General features: G+C 40.8%; 1 protein-coding gene across 4 annotated transcripts in view; it reads left to right on the top strand.

Moving 5' to 3' along the window:
- Window positions 1-19,281, top strand: part of MAPKAP1 (MAPK associated protein 1) — a 338,521-nt gene extending 319,240 nt beyond the window's left edge. For all 4 annotated transcript variants that reach the window (XM_031954304.1, XM_031954303.1, XM_031954300.1 and 1 more), the window contains 2 exons: window positions 7,504-7,601; window positions 16,206-19,281. In XM_031954304.1, the coding sequence (XP_031810164.1) occupies window positions 7,504-7,601; window positions 16,206-16,331 (224 nt within the window). In that variant the 3' untranslated portion in view covers window positions 16,332-19,281. The remainder of the gene's footprint in view (window positions 1-7,503; window positions 7,602-16,205) is intronic.
- Window positions 19,282-19,506: the final 225 nt, after the last annotated feature.

The following is a 19,506-nucleotide window of genomic DNA, read 5'->3' as shown; positions in this document are numbered from 1 at the left end:
TCAATCTCCAGTCTGTCCCAAGCTCCAAGAGCTCCCTCTATTTATGTGATCTCCCAAAGGTTAACTCCGCCTTCTGAAGGGAGAGGGATTCTGGGTTATCTCCCAGAGTGCTCTCTGGTTCTAAGGGAGGTGTGAATTCAGATCTCATACTAGCCCTGAACTCTCCCAAAGGTGTGAACTCCAATGAGTACTTAGATACTTATGAGCTCTCTAAAGTGTGAACACAAGCATTGTTCAATCAGTTCCACTTAGTACTTAGTTCAAGTTCTGGCCCAAAACTCTTTCTAAGTTTAAATTAACTCCAATGTCTTAACACTTTGTAAAGATTCCAACAATCATCCAGATGTTCTTGACCTATGCTCCACAAATCTCAGTGGGGATTTTTTCCCCAGTATTTCAATAACTGTGATTCAATATAATTGGTTTCCTATTTATTTTGTAGATTTTAAAAAACATTATTCTGAAATGAAACCATCTATTCATATCAAGGCCCAGAGAGGTTAACTGAATTGCCTAAGGATATACAGAGTAAGTGACAGAACTAGGATTTGAATCCATGTCCTCCAAGTCCAGGACTTTTTTCACTGTTGTTAGATCTGAAAGGAACTTTAAAGAGTCAAAGGGAGGGCCCTTAGAACAAAGAATGTTAGATAGAAAAGACCTTAAATAAGTCACATATAATATTAGAATTCAATCCAGCTCCTTCCATCAGAAATTGAAAAACTAAAGCTCAGAAAGATTTTGTGATTTACTAAGTTCTCACAGGTCATAAGTACCACAGTGTGGGATTTGAAATCAGGTTCTGAAACTCAAGATTCCTTATGTTTTGCACCTGGCAGTAATTTTGTTTCCTTAAAATTTTGTCATATACATAAACGTGTTAAGTCTCCAGAAGTTTATAACTGACTACTTCTTTAAGTTCTTTTTAAATAAAATGTTTCCTGAAAATTTGGTCCTCAAGAAATCTTAATAAGATCTTATAATATTAAAACTGGAAGGGATTTTTCAGACCATCTTACCTAACCCACTTATTTCATTTATAAGGGGAAATTTAGATCCAGAGAAGTGAGCATGCCCAGTGTCTCAGAATGAGTTAGTGACACAAGCAAGTATTCTGAATTGTCATCTACTACATCTCTACTACAACTCTTAGAGGGAAATTCAGACAGAGAACTAGAGGTATAAATACAGGTATACCCCCCTACTGTCATTAAGTGATCCTGCCACCATGCAGCAGTAGGAAAAATAATAAGAGAGAGGAAGGGAGACAGAGAGAGGGAAGGAGAAAGGAAAGGAAGGAGAAGGAGAAAGAGGTGGGAGAGAAACAGGGATGTATCTTGAATGTCAAAATGTATTTTTTTTAAGATTTAAAAGATTTGTTTTTTCTAATAAAATCATAATAATGTTTCTTGAGTCAATTATTTTAAAAAGCTAAATATCATTCAAAAATATAAGGGAAGAAAGGGGTAGAGATAAGAGATAAGAGACAAACAAGAACAGGTAGTATAAATGACCCAAGAAACCAGACACCTTAAGGACCACAGACCCTGAGCACCTCAGGTCCCTTCCCTTGTGCCTATAGGATAACAGGTATAAAAATGTTTTTTGTTAGCTAATTTGGTGTCAAGAAGAAGGGAAGAAAGAGCTTCCTTTGTTTTGTCATAGGTCGTTCTCTCTCTGGAGTATTGTGCCAATTCTACTTGCAGATTTGAGAGATAGCCCACAGTCTTAGTGCATAGACTGCTAAAGCTAATTTCAAATCTGGCCTCATATACCAAATCACTGAATTTCTGATTGCTTCTGTTTCCTCATTTGTAAATGAGGGATAATAATAGTTCTCATCTCCCAGGGTTGTTGTGAGAATCAAATGAGTATTCATAAAACACTATATAAATGCTAGCTGTGCTGAAGAGGATGATGAAGAAGAGTAAGCAGAGGTAGAGGTACTAGAAACTACGACACAAGAAGATGGGTTGAAGTACCCATTGATGCTTAGCCTAGAGCAGAGATGACGTATGGAGATGAGGTTAGTGTTCAAAGATCAGGGTTCAAATGTGGGCTCTGCCTCTTAACTACCTGTGGGACTTTGGACATATCACTTCACCTCTCTGGTCCTCATCTTCCTTGTGTACAAAATTATGTGGTTTGCTTTTCTTCTTAAGGTTGTATGATTTCATTATCATCCCCAAATCTCAAAGCTGGAAGTGGCTTTAGAAGTGATCTAGTTTAGTCCTGATGGATCAGGCCATCCTCAGCAACAAGATCAACCAAATCATTTCTAATGGAGCAGTAATGAACTGAACTAACTATACCCAGAAAAAGAACTCTGGGAGATGACTAAAAACCATTACATTGAATTCCCAGTCCCTATATTTATGCACACCTGCATCTTTGATTTCCTTCACAAGCTAATTGTACAATAATTCAGAGTCTGATTCTTTTTGTACAGCAAAATAATGTTTTGGTCATGTATACTTATTGTGTATCTAAGTTATATTTTAATATATTTAACATCTACTGGTCATCCTGCCATTTAGGGAGGGGTGGGGGGTAAGAGGTGAAAAATTGGAACAAGAGGTTTGGCAATTGTTAATGCTGTAAAGTTACCCATGTATATATCCTGTAAATTAAAGGCTATTAAATAAAAAAAAAAAAGAAAAAAAAAAGAAATGCAATTAAATATTAAAAAAAAAAAAAAACAAATACTAATGTGATGTTTGTAATGAGCACGCTACTCTTGAAATGCCAGAAATGGGGAATGTGATACTAAAGAGATATTATAGTAGTTCCTTTGAAAAAAAAAAAAAGAAGTGATCTAGTTCAAACAGTAACAGAATGGGATTTTTTTTAAACAACCACAACCCCTCCAAGAGGTACTATGGCTTCTGTCCAAGAACCTACAGTGGTAGCATTTTCAGGCTGTCCATTAAGACAGAATTCAGTCCTTCCATGCCTTAATCCTTTTTTGATGGTATTTAGTCAGACAGACAGCTAGATATACACATAGTCCAGTTGCTGAGGCCATCATCAAAGCCCTTTCAGCTTGGCAGAAGACCGAAAAGGATAGTTTCTAGGGTCTTGCACAACTCTAAAAGCTAGTGTTCTGTGGCATGATGCCATATTTGATAAGCATTTGAAGCATCATCACATTGAAGAATGCAGTGAAAACTTATTTTTATTGGTACTAATGGGCAGAACTGCATTCAGTCTGTGAAGCTGCAGAGGCAGATTTCAGCTCCATTATGAGGGGAAATTACCTCCTGATAAAATGCAGTTCAGTTCAATATGGACTCTCTCAAGAGGTGGTCTAGGATTTCTTTATTACTGAAGGCCTTCAAGCACAACCTGAAGAACCACTTGCCAAAAGGGATTCTTGATCAGATCCATGTTTGATTCCTTTCCAAGGGAATTCCTTCTCACTGAATTCTTGTCATGCTCTTTGTAATGGTGTCTCTTGTAACTTCATCCATATCTTCCTTTCAAATTGTGGCGTCATCATATGTGACTATGATTTCACCAGATAGATCTCCCATGTTTTCTACATGTTTACACATTAAGGAATCTGTGGTATTCCTCTAACGCCATATTTAGCTCCTTATCAAAAGCCACAGTGGAATCACTTTCACTTGAGAGCACTAACATTTAATCCTTCCTACCAAAGCTTAATTTATCAAGTAATTTAAAGTGGTTTTTTAAAAATTATTAGCTAATTTTTCAGGGTTGAATTTACAGTCATGATTAGTGTATCTTAATGATGTTTCATTAACGTACCAGGATAAAATACAGAGGACTGAAATTCTCTGGTCACAAATTTACAACGTAGATCAGTTTATTTTTGGATATCTGAAGAATTAGCTACTGTAAATAAAGACTCTAATAAGATTTCTCCGGGAAAGAGGTGAACTTACAGTAATGTGGTTGATATATTATTAATTAATTAATAACTCTTACCAGGGTGCTGCATAAATTAACAGGAAAATTGATGAAAAGGCTTAATATAAAGTATTATGTCGAATTTTAATTTCTAAGGGAGCAGTCCTCCACTCAAGTCAGCCTCTGATGCCTCCTTATGGCATGGAAGTGACACTGTGTTCTCAAGCCTCTGCCAGAGGAGCACAGTCTCCCATAGGACCTGCCAAGCTGAAAGGATTTTGATGATGGTCTCAGCAACTGGAGAGAGAGACAGAGACAGAGACAGAGGCAGAGGCAGAGACAGAGACAGAGACAGAGAGAGAGAGAGAAGAGAGCGCGCGCACACAAGTGTGTGTGTCTGTGTGTAGCTGTCTGACTAAGTATGGAGAAGCTCAGTACCATCAAAATAGGATTCAGGTATGGAAGGGTTGAATTCTGTCTCAATGGAGAGCCTGAGAATCCTATCACTATAACTTCTCGGATAGAGGCCATATTACCTCTTAGAGAGGTTGTGGTTGTTTAAAAAAAAAAAAAAAATCCCATTCAGTTACAGTTTGGACTAGGTCACTTCTGAGGTCACTTCCAGCTTTGAGATTTGGGGATGATAATGAAATCATACAACCTTAGGAAGAAAAGCAAACCACATAAGAAATATTGCGTTTTATTTGTTTTTCCCCCATTCTATTGACAGACTAATCTTACTTAGGACTTTATACCTTACCTCCCACCATCATCATTGAGCTGTAAACTTAGTAAGGACTAGAATCTTATCCAAATATCCTGTCTCACTCAAGACCTCAATCAAAAGACTACTTATCAGCTATAATAATAGCTAGTGTTTATGTAGCACTCAGAGGTTTGTAAAACTCTTTATATACCTTATTTGAATCCCACAGTAACCTTGTAAGATAAGCACTAATACAAGTTATCCCCATTTTATAGGTGAGAAAAAAAGTGGGATTTTAATCTAAGCTTTCCTGACTTCAAATTTAGTATTCTGTCTATTTGTTCTATTCTACTGCTAGTGTCCCTGAGATTTCCCTTGTATTTAAACTGGAGGCTAATTGTTTTTAACCACAGCTTACCCAGTTGTTGCTCATATAATAATAATAGTTCCCAGTTTCACAGTGTTATATGATTTATAAAGTACTTTACTCACCATAGTCTTGTCAGGCAGGTGTTAGAATGATCACTATCCCCATTTTACAGATGAGGGTGACTAGGTCAGTTCACAGTGTATACATATTCAATTCCCTCCCCCCAAACATGTGCATATGCAGGAATACACACATCTAATAAGAAATCTCATTTTCTCTAGAGGTCTATCATATCTAAGTACAAAAAAAAATTAAAAATAGTTAAAAATTTTAAAAATATCTCAACTCCTGTTGTATACTATAGGAGAAAAGAGTTCACCTTTAGAATCTGAAGTGCACTTTTCTCTCTTCTCTCTCTTCCCACCTCCTGCCCTCAACCCCATTCCTTCCTCATCAACTATATTAATGTGATAAGGGACTCAGCTTCTCTGTTTCTCCATTGAGCTGTTGTGAAGAAAGGACTTTATCAACCTTAAAGCAGCAAACAGCAGCCCTTGTTATTATTGTTATATCACTATTAGCATTATCTGGAACAGGACCTAGTAATAGAATTACCATTGGCCATTTCTCCTTCTGGCTACACAGTCATTTTCTTTTAAGCATAGTGATTTTATTTTTACAGTAATCATTCTGGGGTTAATTGGCCTTTTGCAAAACTTTTTTTAATGCCTCCCTCCCTTCTCCATGTAATTATTGCATTGTGTGGATAGTTTCCTAAAGTAGTTCCAGCGAGGCATTTTAACAGAAAATAGACCCCGGAGCTGATTTGATGGATGGTTTGGGGTTTTGTTTGGGTTTTTGATTCTACATTACCCACTTGACTGCTTTGTGGTGAGATGGAATCAGACAGTCATCCTGGAATCAGGAGATTTGGATTCAAGTTTCAGCCTCTCTACTGAGCAACAAGAGGGTACTTTGGGACTCAGTCTTTCCCTTTAACCTTAGAAAAGTAAGATGATAAAACTGAGGCCCAGAGAGATTAAATGACCATTCCAGAGGCAAGTTAGGAGATCTGAGACAGGATCTGAATCAGGCCATGACACTATACTTGAATGGTCCTAGACATGGAGAAGCACAGAGAGTGGCAAAGCTTAGGGTATGATATGTGGCTGCAGAGGAGCCTGATTCCAGATTGTGGAGAGCTTTGAATTCCAGGCAGAAGAGGTAGCATATTACAGGGGAAAGAGCCCTGGCTTGGGATTCTAAGGACCTGAAATCAAACTCTACTTCCTGATACTACCTGTGGGCAAGTCCCTTAACTTCCTGGGCCTGAATTTCCTCATGTGCAAAATGAAGAGTTTGGACTAAGTGACATCTGAAGTCCTTCCAGCTCTAGATCTGTGGTCTCAGTTTTACCAAAGTTTTGGGGCAAAGGAATAATATTACCCATATCTTTGCAGGAAGAACATCATTCTTCAAGCATATGAATCATGGATGAGAAGGGGGAATAGATATAATAATATGTATAAAGGACTATAAGGTTTGCAAAATATTTACATGGGTCAACTTGCCCCAGTGAGGCAAGTGCTAGAGGTATTAGCATCCTCTTCTACAGATGAAGAAACTGAAGCTCAGAGAAGTTTTGTGATTTTGCCCATTGTCACACAGCTAATATCAAGGGCAAAATTAAAATTTAGACCTCACATGACAGCAAATTCATGGCTCTTTCCTCTGTGCAATTTATCTAAAAGATCTCAAAAATTCCTTTTTGCCCTAACTAGTGTCTTGTGATAAAGATAGGGATGAAACAAAACAGCAGCAGTGGGAAACCTCAGATGCTTCTCAGTGGCCTGATGGAGCTTTCTGACCAAACTCCCTTCAGGAAAGATGCATTAGAGTATTCCCTCAACTGCTCTGTTTCCCCTGCTGAGCGTATTCCAGGCATTCTTGAGAGTCCCAGGAGAGAGAGACATGAAATCACTGGACAAATATTTGTATCACCCACTGTAATGTCTGGGCTAGCTTTTAGGAGGATCTCTGGACAGGTCTTGGTCTTTAGGTGAAGTGATGAAGGCAGGAGAGTCACCATGAGGCTGGTCAAAGATGGAATCCAGAGTCTGGAATCTGGAATCTGGAGTCTTCTCTTGTGTCTGTGTCCAAGACCCCTGTGTGTGTGTGTCTGAGACTCTCAGTTCCCAGTCCCCTCAGTCCTTAAATAACTCAGCACAATTACGTCACTACAGCAACTGAGCATGTGCCAACTGTCACCATATCAGTCACATTGAGTAGGTTCTTAACTATAAGCACTGTGCTGTCCTTGATTCAAGTATACCTTTCCAGAGGTCCAGCCCTCTACAACCCACCTTAGTCAAAATATCACTGGTGAGCAACTTCACTGCTTTGCAAATTGTAGAGAAAAGAGCTGGCTTTTTCCAGTAAACATTGGAGAAGTGACACAGCTGCCCAGGTACTCCCTGAACCAGCCCAGCTCCTGCTGTTCAGTGACCTATGTTTTACCCAAGTGTCTTCTGACCTTTTTTCTTTTTTATTCCAGGTCACGCGATGTTTAAACTTACCTATCTAAGCAATCACGACTACAAACATCTCTACTTTGAGTCAGATGCTGCTACTGTCAATGAGATTGTGCTGAAGGTGGGTGCCCTTCTTTGACATTTGACATCTTAAGTAATGATAATACTTCAGTTTTTCAGTGTCTCCATGATATTATTGGTTTGGGGTTCCTCCCTTTAGTCATCTAGCTTGTAGCCAGTTTTCCTCCTATACAATTCTTGCCCATGTCTTTCCATCAACCCTCCATATAGAATTCCACTGAAGGGGAAGACCCAGATTTCCGTCTCAGATCTCCTAACTTACCTATGGAATGATCATTTAACCTCTTGGGGCCTTAGTTTTGCCATGTGCAAAAATTGCAGTCGTCTCTTCTGTATCTGCATCTACACTGTGACCTCCAAGCCACCTCTCCTCTTTTCTTCAGTTTGACATTTGGTAAGATAGCTCAGTTCTGAAGCCCCTAATGCTGTCACTGACTGCACCCTACCAAGTCTCAGCCTTGGATCATAGCCTCACTTTTCTGACAACCTCAAATAGGTCCTCAGTACCTCTAGACAACCCTACTGCACATCCCTTATCAACTTATTGTTCTACTTTGCACAAGTTTTTCCAAGTCTTTCCTCCCTCCCCAACCTCATAGCTTCCCTGCTCACATCCTGTCTGCTGAGAATCTTAACCTCATATTTTACAGAAACACTTGAAACAATTTGCCATGGGGTCATCCAGCTTGTCACCTCTTGTGCCTTCTGTTACCATCTCTCCCTTCACTCCTGCTTCACTCACGCTAGCCCCTCCTTCCCTCCACTCCCTCCCACACATTGCCCACAGGGTTACTTCTTTTTGATCTCTCCTCGTCTACTGCCTGCTTCCTGCATACAAACATACCATGGCTCCCCCCTCTTCAAAAAGCCTTCCCCTGATCCTTCCATACTGTCACCCTATAAACCTTCTGCTCTTTGTACCTAACCTCCTTGAGAAGGTTGTCTCCAACAAGTGCCTCCACTTTCCTTCTTCTTTTTTCCTCATGAGCCCTTCTACTCTAGCTTCTCCTTCCATTAAAACTGCTCTCCCCACCCCACCCCACCCCAGTTGCCAGACCCAGTGGCCTTTCCTCCATCCTCATTCTTCCTAGCTCCTCGGTAGCCTTTGGCATCCTCTGGCATCCTCACTCATCCTCTTCTCTTTGACACTGTGCTCGGGGTTTTCGGGCTGCCCTTCTCTCCTGGTTCTCCTACCTGTCAGCCTACATAGGGCCTGGCACATAGTAGACACCTAATAAATGTTTATTCACTGACAATGTATGGATGCAGGAGTCTGTGAACTTAAAAATACACAAAGTGCTTTCCTAACCTATAAGGTTGGCAGTTATTAACCCCGTTTGACAGTTGGGGAAACTAAGTCAGGTGCAGTGGCTTGCCCAGAGTACAGAAGTACTGAGTATAGGTTCAGAACAACCTTGTAAGTCATTCTGGTCTAGTCTTTTATTTTGCAGACAAGAAAACTGACACCAAGAGAGGAGAAAGATGATGAGTTAGCCAACAAAGCGCTTCTCCTTCCTGATTGTCAAGTTCCTTGTTTGCAAAATAAGGGTAGTACAGAGACCACTTCTCCCCCAAGCCTAGTAGAAGGCACTCGCATCTTCTGATGCCCCATCCAGCCTGTCTGCTTTGCCCTGTCTCAGCGACTACAAGGGGAAATTTCTTGGTGATAGATAATGCTGCATCTAATGCCTGTTCGGTTGTTCCTAAAAACTGCTTTTCTAAGTCACTCTCTTGATGCTGCCTTTGATTTTCCCTCAGAATTCATAGGTGGTGCACATTGTTTTATCAAGCTCTTACCTGTGTTCAAAACAGAAATTGAGAGATCCTAGGACACCATAGGTCTAAAATCCAGAAAGATCTAAGAGGCCATGAAGTCCAAATCTCCTTCCTTTTCACAAAAAGAAGAAACTGAGACACCCAGCAAGGTTAAGGAAGGTGCTTGGAGGTACCCAAAGATCTGAACCCAAGTCTTGTTCCAATTCCAGATTCAGCTCTTTTTCCATTACAGCACTTTGAAGATAAAGCTGCAGAATATCTTGTAGATGCTCTGTATAAAGTAGCTTCTCCCAAACCCTATTCAAGAGGAAATTGACTTCTAGAAATTCTAAAAGGATCTCAGGATAACATGGTCCTTGGGTCAGCTTTATTAGGAGGCTCCAGCCATAAATGGGAGAGGGAAGCAGTAGTATGACATAAAGGCAGGGCTGACCTTGCACCAGCTCTCAAGGCTGTTATGAGAAAAGTACTTTAGGAACCTTATAGCAAAATAGAAACTTGAGTTTTTACTCTCTACTATGCTGACTCTGCTCATGCACATTTGTCAGTCAGAGCAACTGGATGCAGAGCTTCAAGAGCCTAGACCCCCAACCCCGAGTGCCACACTTGCTCTGATCCAGACCTGTTGCCTAACAGAACCTTGAGCAAGGCCAACTCCTCCTGGAACTTCCCCTCTTCCTTTCCCCTTCTCTTTCTCCTCATCTTCCTTCAAGAAACTGAGTTTCTTGCTGTGCCCTGCACTCTGCATGCCCTCCTGTCTTCCTGTACTTTTTCCCTAGCCTGCTCACCAGACTTGTCCCTAGTTCTCATCTCTGTACCCACAGGAGTACAGCGCTCCATGTGAAAAAAGTGCCAGTAAATAGTTGCTTTTTAATTGAACTAAAGGAAAGTTGTATTGACAGTCTCCCCCAGGATTAGCTGGAGGTTGGGCGCAGTGGAGAGAGTCTTGGCCATGAGGAGCCAAGGCCTGAGTATGAATTCTGGTTCTGCATCTGCACGTGCTACTTAGCCATGGTCTTCAGTTTTTATACCATGTCATTGGAGGTTTTTTCATATAGTATCATCATAAGATTAAAGCCAGAAGATTCTTTAGAGTTTATCTAGACCCAACCCTTCCTCCTAAATATGGACATCAGAAAATGTAGATTCTGGTTCCAGCTCTGTGACCTTGGGCACTTTTTCTCTGTGAGTCTCAGTTTATTTAGCTACAGAATGGAGGTATTAATACAGGCACAGTCTTTCTGGCTGTTCTAAGACTAATTTTTGCATAGTGCTTTGTAACTGTAGAGCACAGCCAAAAAAGAAAAAGAATAACATCCAAGAACCGCACAAGACATAAGTACCAATTTAAGAAAACAGTGGCTTGGACCGGAGCCCAGAGGCCATCCAAAATGACCACAGTGGTCTGGATTGGTCTGAAAGGGCTTCCCAGAGGAGCAAGGGGACTCAGTTTTGGAGTATGCCCGAGATTTGGATTGACAGCAAGGAGAAAATGAGGAATTGGGGACTGGGGAGGATTTTCAGAAGGTATTTGTGAGACAATGACATAGATCCATTGGGTCAGATGAAGAGCAGGTGTTCTTGAGAGCCTGCAACTGATTTCACATGCTTTGTTAAGCTCTAGAACCAGACCCAAAACTTTTAGAGATCATCTAAGCCAGTCCTCCTCGTGACCCTCACTTTACAGAGGCCTACCATCCCATAGTTACTAGGGTTTTGTTTCCTTTAGCAATACAGATAAATTCTCTGAAACCTAATAATAGTCTTTCAGTTTAGAGTGTCTTAGAAAGCTGAGAATGAATGACTTCCCTGAGCTCAAACAGCCATTGTGTGTCAGGTAGGATTAGAGCCCAGACTCCAAAGCAAGGTCTCTGCTACTCTCATATCACCCCAGCCCTCTGACTTCACATCCAGACTCTGTGCCTCCTCATTTTTAACTTGATCTGAGAAAAGAAACACACAGCAACCTTGTAGGCTTTTGTTTGTATTGACTTTTCTTATAAACATCAAAGGCACTTTAATGGAGGAAATTACCAAGTGAATAATAATAGTAGCTTTTGTTCTATAATGCTTTATAGTTTATAAAGTACTTTCCCAGAGCAGCCCTGGGAGATAAGTAATATAAGAATTATTCCCAGTTTTACAGATGAGTCTTCTAAAGAGGAAATTACTTGCCTAAAAAGTCATATGGCTAAATGGCTAAGCTAGAGTTCAAGCCCTAATATCTCCTGCACCCAAGGCCAAGGTTCTTTACATTCTACCACTCTGTATTCCCTTTCCCAATTTGAGACATTGACCTTGGATAGAACTATAGAAAATTGTGCCCCTAGAAGGCAATCATGTATCAGTAACTTGCTTTTGGAGTTTATTCTAAAGTGAAAGCAGTGTGCATATAAGGATAAAGAGTTAAATTATTATCTTAAACAAACAAGACTACAAATAGGAACATTTCGAGGGCAGATCATAATGGTAACAGATTGATTTGGCAATACCAAAAGATAGAAGGATGGAACAATGATGACAGTATTCTATGTTAGACATGACACATACATAGGGCATGAGCAAGGAGGGAATGAGAGAGGATTTCCAGAAATATGGCTTGGGGGCCTTAATGATCGGCATTACTAGAATTCTTTTCAAAGAGTTTCTCCTACTGCCCCAGTATAGTTGGAATATCAGAGCATACAGTGTCAGAGCTGAAAGGGTTCTTAAAACATAAACTCTTAGAGCATAAAGAAAAAAGGACCTTTGAAATTAGGATGTTAGAGTTCAGAGAGACCTTAGTCTAGATCTCATCTAGTCTAAATCTCATTTAACAGATGACAAACTGAAGCTCAGAAAATGTCAGTGATTTGGCCAGTCCCACAGCACTTTAGTGGCATTGCTAGATGGACTTCTGTGTCAGCGTTCATCCCACAAATCCATGCTGACTCTCTTAAATTTTTCATGTGTCTTCATTTTGTCACCCCAACTAGCTTACAGATTGACAAAGGCTCCTTTGCCAAGTGGAAGTGTTGAGGTACCACGTAAAGAAATATTCTCTTACCCCTTCAGGTGTATGGGGTTTTTTTATAGCTAGTATTAAAATATTCAGGTCTTCAGGAAAATTCTAGTAAAATTATAATCCTGTATTTGACATCCAAATAATTTTCACCTCAGCAGATTGATGACAGAAACACAGGTTTATGACTTCAATATGAGATTGTGGAAGATCAAATACAGAGAAATTATTTTGCTAGGACAAAACTCTCTCAGAGCAAATGCTTCTCAACTACATTTCTCAGTCCTTCTTACACACACTTCCAGTTGTGTGTTCATAGGGCATTTAAGCCAAAGGGGACCATCAGTATTACCTATCCCATGCCTTCAATAGACAGATCAGGGATTTGCGGCCCAGAGAAGGGCCATGATTTTCCTAAGACCATACGATGGAGTTAGGGCCCTGGCTCCTACCATGCTCCATCGATGCCTTCTCATCTTCTAGATTGACTTTCCGCTCAGTGTCTTTTCCAAACAGGTTATCATGTCTCAGACTGGATAACAGTTTGTTCTATGCAGCAGCAGCATTGATTGACTTTAGGAGCTAATGATCGTAATCCTCTTGGAAGATTAAATTTAATTTTCTCCCATCTCTGATTTTTAGAGCAATTTAAATGCTCAGTTTTATCTGCCATTCCCAAAATGAAGCAGTAGCATCTCTAAGCTTTCGACAAACTAAATAACTGATAAATGATGCCTTGTTTGCTTCAGGACATTAAGCAGATTTTAATTAATTTAGTTAAATTTCCACTTTCAACTTTTTTTTATGTTTCTGATTGGAGTGGGGGGAAAGGGTAAAAGGTTTTCAAAATTCCAAGTTTTTTGAAACCCTTATGGAGCAGTAACCATTGTGAAATGACTGAAGACAAATATCAAGCAGATATGTCGGACAATGTAAGTACCACTCTAAACTCCATGTGATCTTGGAAAATTATTCTACTATTCTGGGCCTCCTTCTTCTTATCTGCAAAATGAGGAAGCTGACCTCATAGGTTAGAGCTACAAGTCCTATATTCAAAGCTCCCTTCCAAACCTAACATTCACTGCTTTCAAGTTTCTAGTATGTAATTGTTTATTAATGACAATAGCTTAGATCTTTTTATCTCTTTGTGGTTCAAAAAACATGTTTTTTACAACAATTCTGAAGTAGATGGGACAATTTTTTTTAATAAATGAGCACATTGAGACCCAGTAGAGTCTCCTAGCTACTAAAATGTCAGAGACAGGATACAAACCTTGATGTGATGAGACTACAAAAACAGGTCTGTTTCCAATGTTCTGACATTTGGTATTCTCAGGCCCCTTCCAGCAATAACATGATATGTTGTAACATTCTTTTTTTGAAGATGCCCTTTTTGGTGCCAATATTCTATATTGTAAAGCTTCTTCTCTAGCATTCTGATACAAGGTCTCTTCCCATTAACACATTTCATGCTCTTTCTTTCCATGTTCTCAGGTTTCTTCTAGCTCTGCCTTCTACGTCCTATGCTTCTAAAAGGGGGGAAGTTAGCAGTTTTGGGTGGAGTTACTAGTGTGGTAACTCTATGCTTTCTCTATTTTAATCAAACTGGGGCATTTTTGGTATTAACTCTGCAAGCTTTTGGAATGAATTTCATAGAAATCATCAGACTCTTCAAATTGGGTCCTTTCCATGATAGAGTGATGGAAGCTGTAGCTTTATTGACCATGAAACCTCCCTATATTTTTATGCCATCAGCTATAAAATGCAATGAAAGTGAGACACTCTACAGTGCATAAAATTGTGCAAGTCTGAAGCCACAGTGTATTAACCAGCTAATGGCAGACCAAAGGGCGTTTTTATCTTTGGATTCTAACATTAATCTTCCATTAAAATTATCTATGTGATTATCACAAAGCACTGGAGATAATAAATGTAAGAAATAGTAGGCTTGTTAAATATCATTTAAAAATACTTTGATCATAGAAAATGTGCCCTCACACACTGAAGAGATTAGATTAGGTGAGTATGCAAACAGTGTAATCAAGGAATAGTTTCCCAGCATCACAGGATTCAGAGCTAAAAAGCCCCACCCCCCTGCCCCTGCCAGAGAGCTTGTCCATCCCCTTCATTTTGCCAAGTAAAAAATTGTGGCCCAGCAATGACTTGCCCAAACACAGAGTGAGTGGCAGCACCAGGACTTGAACGCAGGTCCCCAGACTCCAAACCCAGTGCCCTTTCCACTCTGCTTCACTGCCTATAAAACTGCTAAGGGCTCTGGTTTCCATGTCTTCATATCCTGCCCCAAGTCATCAGGCCGGAGTTGTAGTTCTTCATGATTTATTGAACTCAGCTGGTAATTTGGCGACTGTTCAGCCAAATGATGAGACCCAAGTGTGTCCGACCTGTTGTCCTCAGGCTCTGTCTTTGAGTTCCCGCTGCTTGTGCCTATCAGAGCAGAAAGTTTAGATGGGGCATGAGGTGCAGTGTGCCTGAGAGAAGGCGAGGCTCCAAGGTAGAAGACTCCCAACAACTGGGTTTGCCTCCCAGACCTGTGTGCTCACTAATTCAGCGACCCTGGCAAGCCAGTGCTCTTGGGTTCAGTGATCCCAAAAGCCCCTTCGGCTCCGACAGACTTGGATTCTGCGGTTCTCTGGGGCAGCCAGGCAGCAGCATCTGGTATGGAGGCTCCCTCCAGAGCAGCTTTGGCATTAGAGGGCACCAGACTTGCCCTTGCCCGCAAGCTGCGACAATCACACGAGCTGAAAGGATCCAGAGAGAAGTTCTAATCTTAATTGGAAAGAGGAAACAATATTGTTTCTAGTTGTAGCTTACAGGTGTGTGAGTGGAAGTAGCAACAATAGTAATAATAGCTAAGCACCAGTATATTTACTTCTGCTGTCTCTCATCTGATTGTCTGTTTTTGTTTTGTTTTATTTGTTTGTTTGTTTTTGCTGAGGCAATTGGGGTTAAGTGACTTGCCCAGAGTCACACAGCCAGGAAGTGTTATGTGTCTGAGGTCACATTTGAACTCGGGTCCTCCTGACTTCAGGGCTAGTGCTCTCTATCCACTGCGCCCCCTAGCTGCCCCATCATCTGATTCTGAGACTGAGAAAGGTCATGTGACCTTCCAGGGTCCCACACATTGTAAGTGTCTGAGACAGAAGTCCAAGTCAGGGCCAACCACTCTGCACCCTCTTGCCTCTAAGCAGAGACCCTGCAGAAAGGATCAGAAAAATCAGAGCCAAAGGAGTCATCAAATCCAACCTTCTTATTAGGAGACTGACCCACAAGGTCAGGGGACTTGCTTAATAGCACAGTGTTAATAAGTAATAGAAGTCGGGTTCTTGAGATCCTTTCCCCCCACTTTCTGCTGCCTTGCTCACAGTGTCAGTGCCTCCTATATCAGAGAAAGCCTGTGGCCACTGATGGATGTATGTGTGCATAGCTTTGGAGAGTCAGGAAGTTAACTTACACTCAAATTTTCCTTGGACTGTCCAGGTCAGTGCCTTAGTGCCTTTCATTCTGACAGCAGCATTAGAGGCTAATCATATGTAGAACATGCAAAAGTCCAGCTGATGGTGAGATGTGAATAGCTGCAGTTGGTCTGTGAATCCCAGCGAGGAGACCTGGATTTGTGTACCAGCAGTATGGTTCATGGGCTATCTAACCTTGGAAAAAGCACTTTCATTTTTCTGGACCCCAGTGTTCCCTTTTCTACAATGGGAGGTTTCAGTGGATTTCTAGGATCCTTTGCAGCACCAAATCCCAGGATGCTCTGAAATCCATATACAATCTTCCTTGTCCTCAGACTGATAACTACCAGCCTGTAAAAGTGAATGACGGGTAATATGCACTCTTGTGTTCTAGGTGAACTATATCCTGGAATCCCGAGCAAGCACTGCTCGGGCTGATTACTTTGCTCAGAAACAAAGGAAACTGAGCAGGAGAACAAGCTTTAGCTTCCAGAAAGAGAAGAAGTCAGGACAGCAGTGATGGCTGGAACAAAAACACTGATGTTCCACCTTTCAAATCAGCAACAGCAGCAGCGGCGGCGGCAGCTCCCTAACGGCCTTGGTGGGCACTGGCAAGGGAAGGCCCCAGGCTCTATACAGTTTCTCATGGTTGAAAGATCCTGACCACTATGTTGGGGATGGAATGGAACCCAGAATTTGGTGGGTTGCCTTATGCCCTTTGACTGGATCCCCTTCAACTGGAGCTGACACTCAAATGAGGATGGCAGTTATTTGGATTAGAAGCCAGACAAGATCACATACTGGGTGAACTCCATTATGTAGCACATATACAATCACACACACACACACACACACACACACACACACACACACAAAGTGACTTCAACTTTTTTTCACTGCCTGGTTTATGAAACATTGATATGTAAGAGAGGTTACTTAGAACATGATCAAATGTCTTCAGATTAATACCGAACAAAATGTATACTTTTTTTTTCTTATAATAAACTGGCATAATCTTTATCAAGGCATGTAGGATGGACCATTCTTTGGGGAAGAGGGTTCTTTTTTAAAAATCTTCCAGATTATCAAAGGGCAGATCTTTTAAAAATATTGTTCGATTATCTTAGGAAAAAAACATTTATTGATAGATTAGTTTTTCTAAATGCCCTATTGATTTTGGTGATTTCCTGTAGAACCTTATGGACAGCTGGAGAACAAGAAGGGATGTTGCATCTTGAAACCCAGCATGTCCTTTCCATGCAAGGAGAGGCCTTATTTCTACAGGTGAGAAGACACAATAGAGCCAAGAGCACTTGACTGAGAATCAGGAAGGATCAAAAGTAGACCTCATCCCAACCTTTAACAAGACAAGTCACCTTGACTGAGCTCTCTGCCTGCCTGGGCCTCCTCATTCTGCTCATCTGTAAAATGAAGGGGGTTGGATTGTGGGATCTCTTAAGACACCTTCCAGCTCTGATTTCAGTGACCCTCCTGCCTTTAGTGACAGTGCTGGCTTCATGCCATTGGGCCTACTGGAAATCAACAACTGCTATTCCTGGTTGCTGATCTTTGAGGAAAATAGCACAATATAGTAGGGGGAATCAGTCAAATAGTGTGAGAAGAACAGAGCTCTGGTCCTCACTTAAATACTGTGGCCAAGATGCTTTCCACCCTCAGCCTTACATTCTGCAACATGACTGGTTGGGACTATATCTAAGTCTCTTTCCCTTCTATTATTCGGTGTTCTTTGTTGTAACCATATGATCTAAAGTCCCTTCTGGCTCCGGCATTTTAATGGGCAGACTTTCCAGGTTTGACATCTTCTGATACGATTACAGAGCTTCTACCTGGAAATGGAGAATTCTCATTTCCCTCAGGCCAGACTCCTGGATCCCTTAGACAGTCTGGGGGAGCTCAAGGACCCATCAGTTACAGTTTTAAGTGCATAAAATAAACATTCTATTTTAATACAATTATCAAGATTTTTTTTTTAAAACTAGTTCACCAACCCAGGTAAAAGAATCCCTGCCTTAGCTGGAAAGAAAAGATTTTATTAATAATAGTTTTTTGTATTATTTGAACTTTCGCACCTTTCAGCAGCTCATGTGGATAGAGCAACAGCAGTGCCTTCTTTTCTTCTTTACCAAAAAAAGAAAAATGATGTGATAGTTGTACAGGACAGTAGCCAACTACTGCATTGGAGTCAGGGAGCCCGAGTCCAAATCTTGGAGCTGCCACTCTGTGTCCTCGGACTTTGTTTCCCTTAAAATGAGGAAAATAGTAATAACTTCTGCCCTGCTTCCCACTGTAAATATTAAAGCAGGCTAAAAAATCAGAGGGATTGTCTTATAAAGCAGTATTACAAATGGTTTGTTCCATTCACCAATTAAAAGCTTTCCAAAGTAGATGGATTATCTGAACCAGCATATTAGTAGTCATATTCCATCAGAGGAAGCCAACTTAAGAGTCAACCAGGAGTTTCAGTAAGAGAGGGGAGTTGTTGAGCCTCTGTCTTTCTCTTGTTGGTAAGTACCACTTGTCCCTCTGCTGCAGCCCAAGCCCTTCATTTTGCTGATGAGCAAACTGAGACACAGAAAAAGGAAGTGACTTGCCCATAGTCCCATAGGCAGTTGGTGGAAAAACTAAGATTTGGTCCAGGTCCCCTGACTGCCAACCAGTAGAAGGGACCTTCAAGGGGGAGGAGAGGAAGGATGTGTACACTGGCCACCAGTGAGTGCAGTTTCCATGGGTAGGCAGAGTTGTGGTCTTTGCTCTGTATTGTACGTGCACATCGCTGTGGACTAGCTTGGGGAACCTTCCATGTGGTTTGCTAAGGATCCCCAGTCGTAATAACAGTTCACATTTGCACAGAGCTTTACCAGCTTCCATCTGCCTTTACCTACATTATTTCACTGGATTTTTCCTCTCCCAGGGTTAGCAAAAAGCATTATCAGCAATTGAAAGGAAGAAACTGGGGCTCAGAAGTGAAAAATGACCAGCCCAAACCCACACAAAGAATAAAATAGCAGAAGACGACTTAGGAAGAATTAGTAAGAAACTGGGCCCCAACCACTGACTGGTCCAAGCTTGTTCCAGGCAGCACTTGAATCCAGATCCTCTGACTGAATCCACAGCAATTTCCACTTTAACACACTGTAAAGCCTTTTGTTAAAACTTAAATGTGAAAAGATGTGGATAAAATAGAACAGACTATAGAGTGTATTTCCTGGCAACAGGTCATTTTAATTAATTTCTCCATTCAGAACTATGTTCATGTAACAGAAGACTCCTTTTCTTAACAAGACTTGTCTTCCACAACCTCAATGAGACAGAAAGAATCTCATTTATAGTCTGCTACCTGTATTTTCAATTTTTAGCCATTTTATATTTTTAACTATCTTTTGAGATGGAAATGACTAATTTAGTCATTAAACCTTGTGACATATTCAGTATTAAAAATTATATAAATATCTTCTTGGCCAACTAGTTTTAATTCTTTTAGAAACCTGAAATGTGGTTGCCATGAGGTTTGGTGTTTGGTTGGTTTTGTTTTTCAGATAAATTTCTCTAGTTTGAGGGAATTAATTCAGATACAAAAGAGAAAGTTTGTAGATTTGGAGTGGCTCCATTTGGGATGTGGTAATTTCCCTGTCTTTGGAAGAAAAGGCATTATGGGACCTCTATGGGATATTCAA

Source organism: Sarcophilus harrisii, chromosome 2 (assembly GCF_902635505.1).
Source record: "Sarcophilus harrisii chromosome 2, mSarHar1.11, whole genome shotgun sequence".
Lineage (NCBI taxonomy): Eukaryota > Metazoa > Chordata > Mammalia > Dasyuromorphia > Dasyuridae > Sarcophilus > Sarcophilus harrisii.
This window is presented reverse-complemented; position numbering and strand designations above follow the sequence as displayed.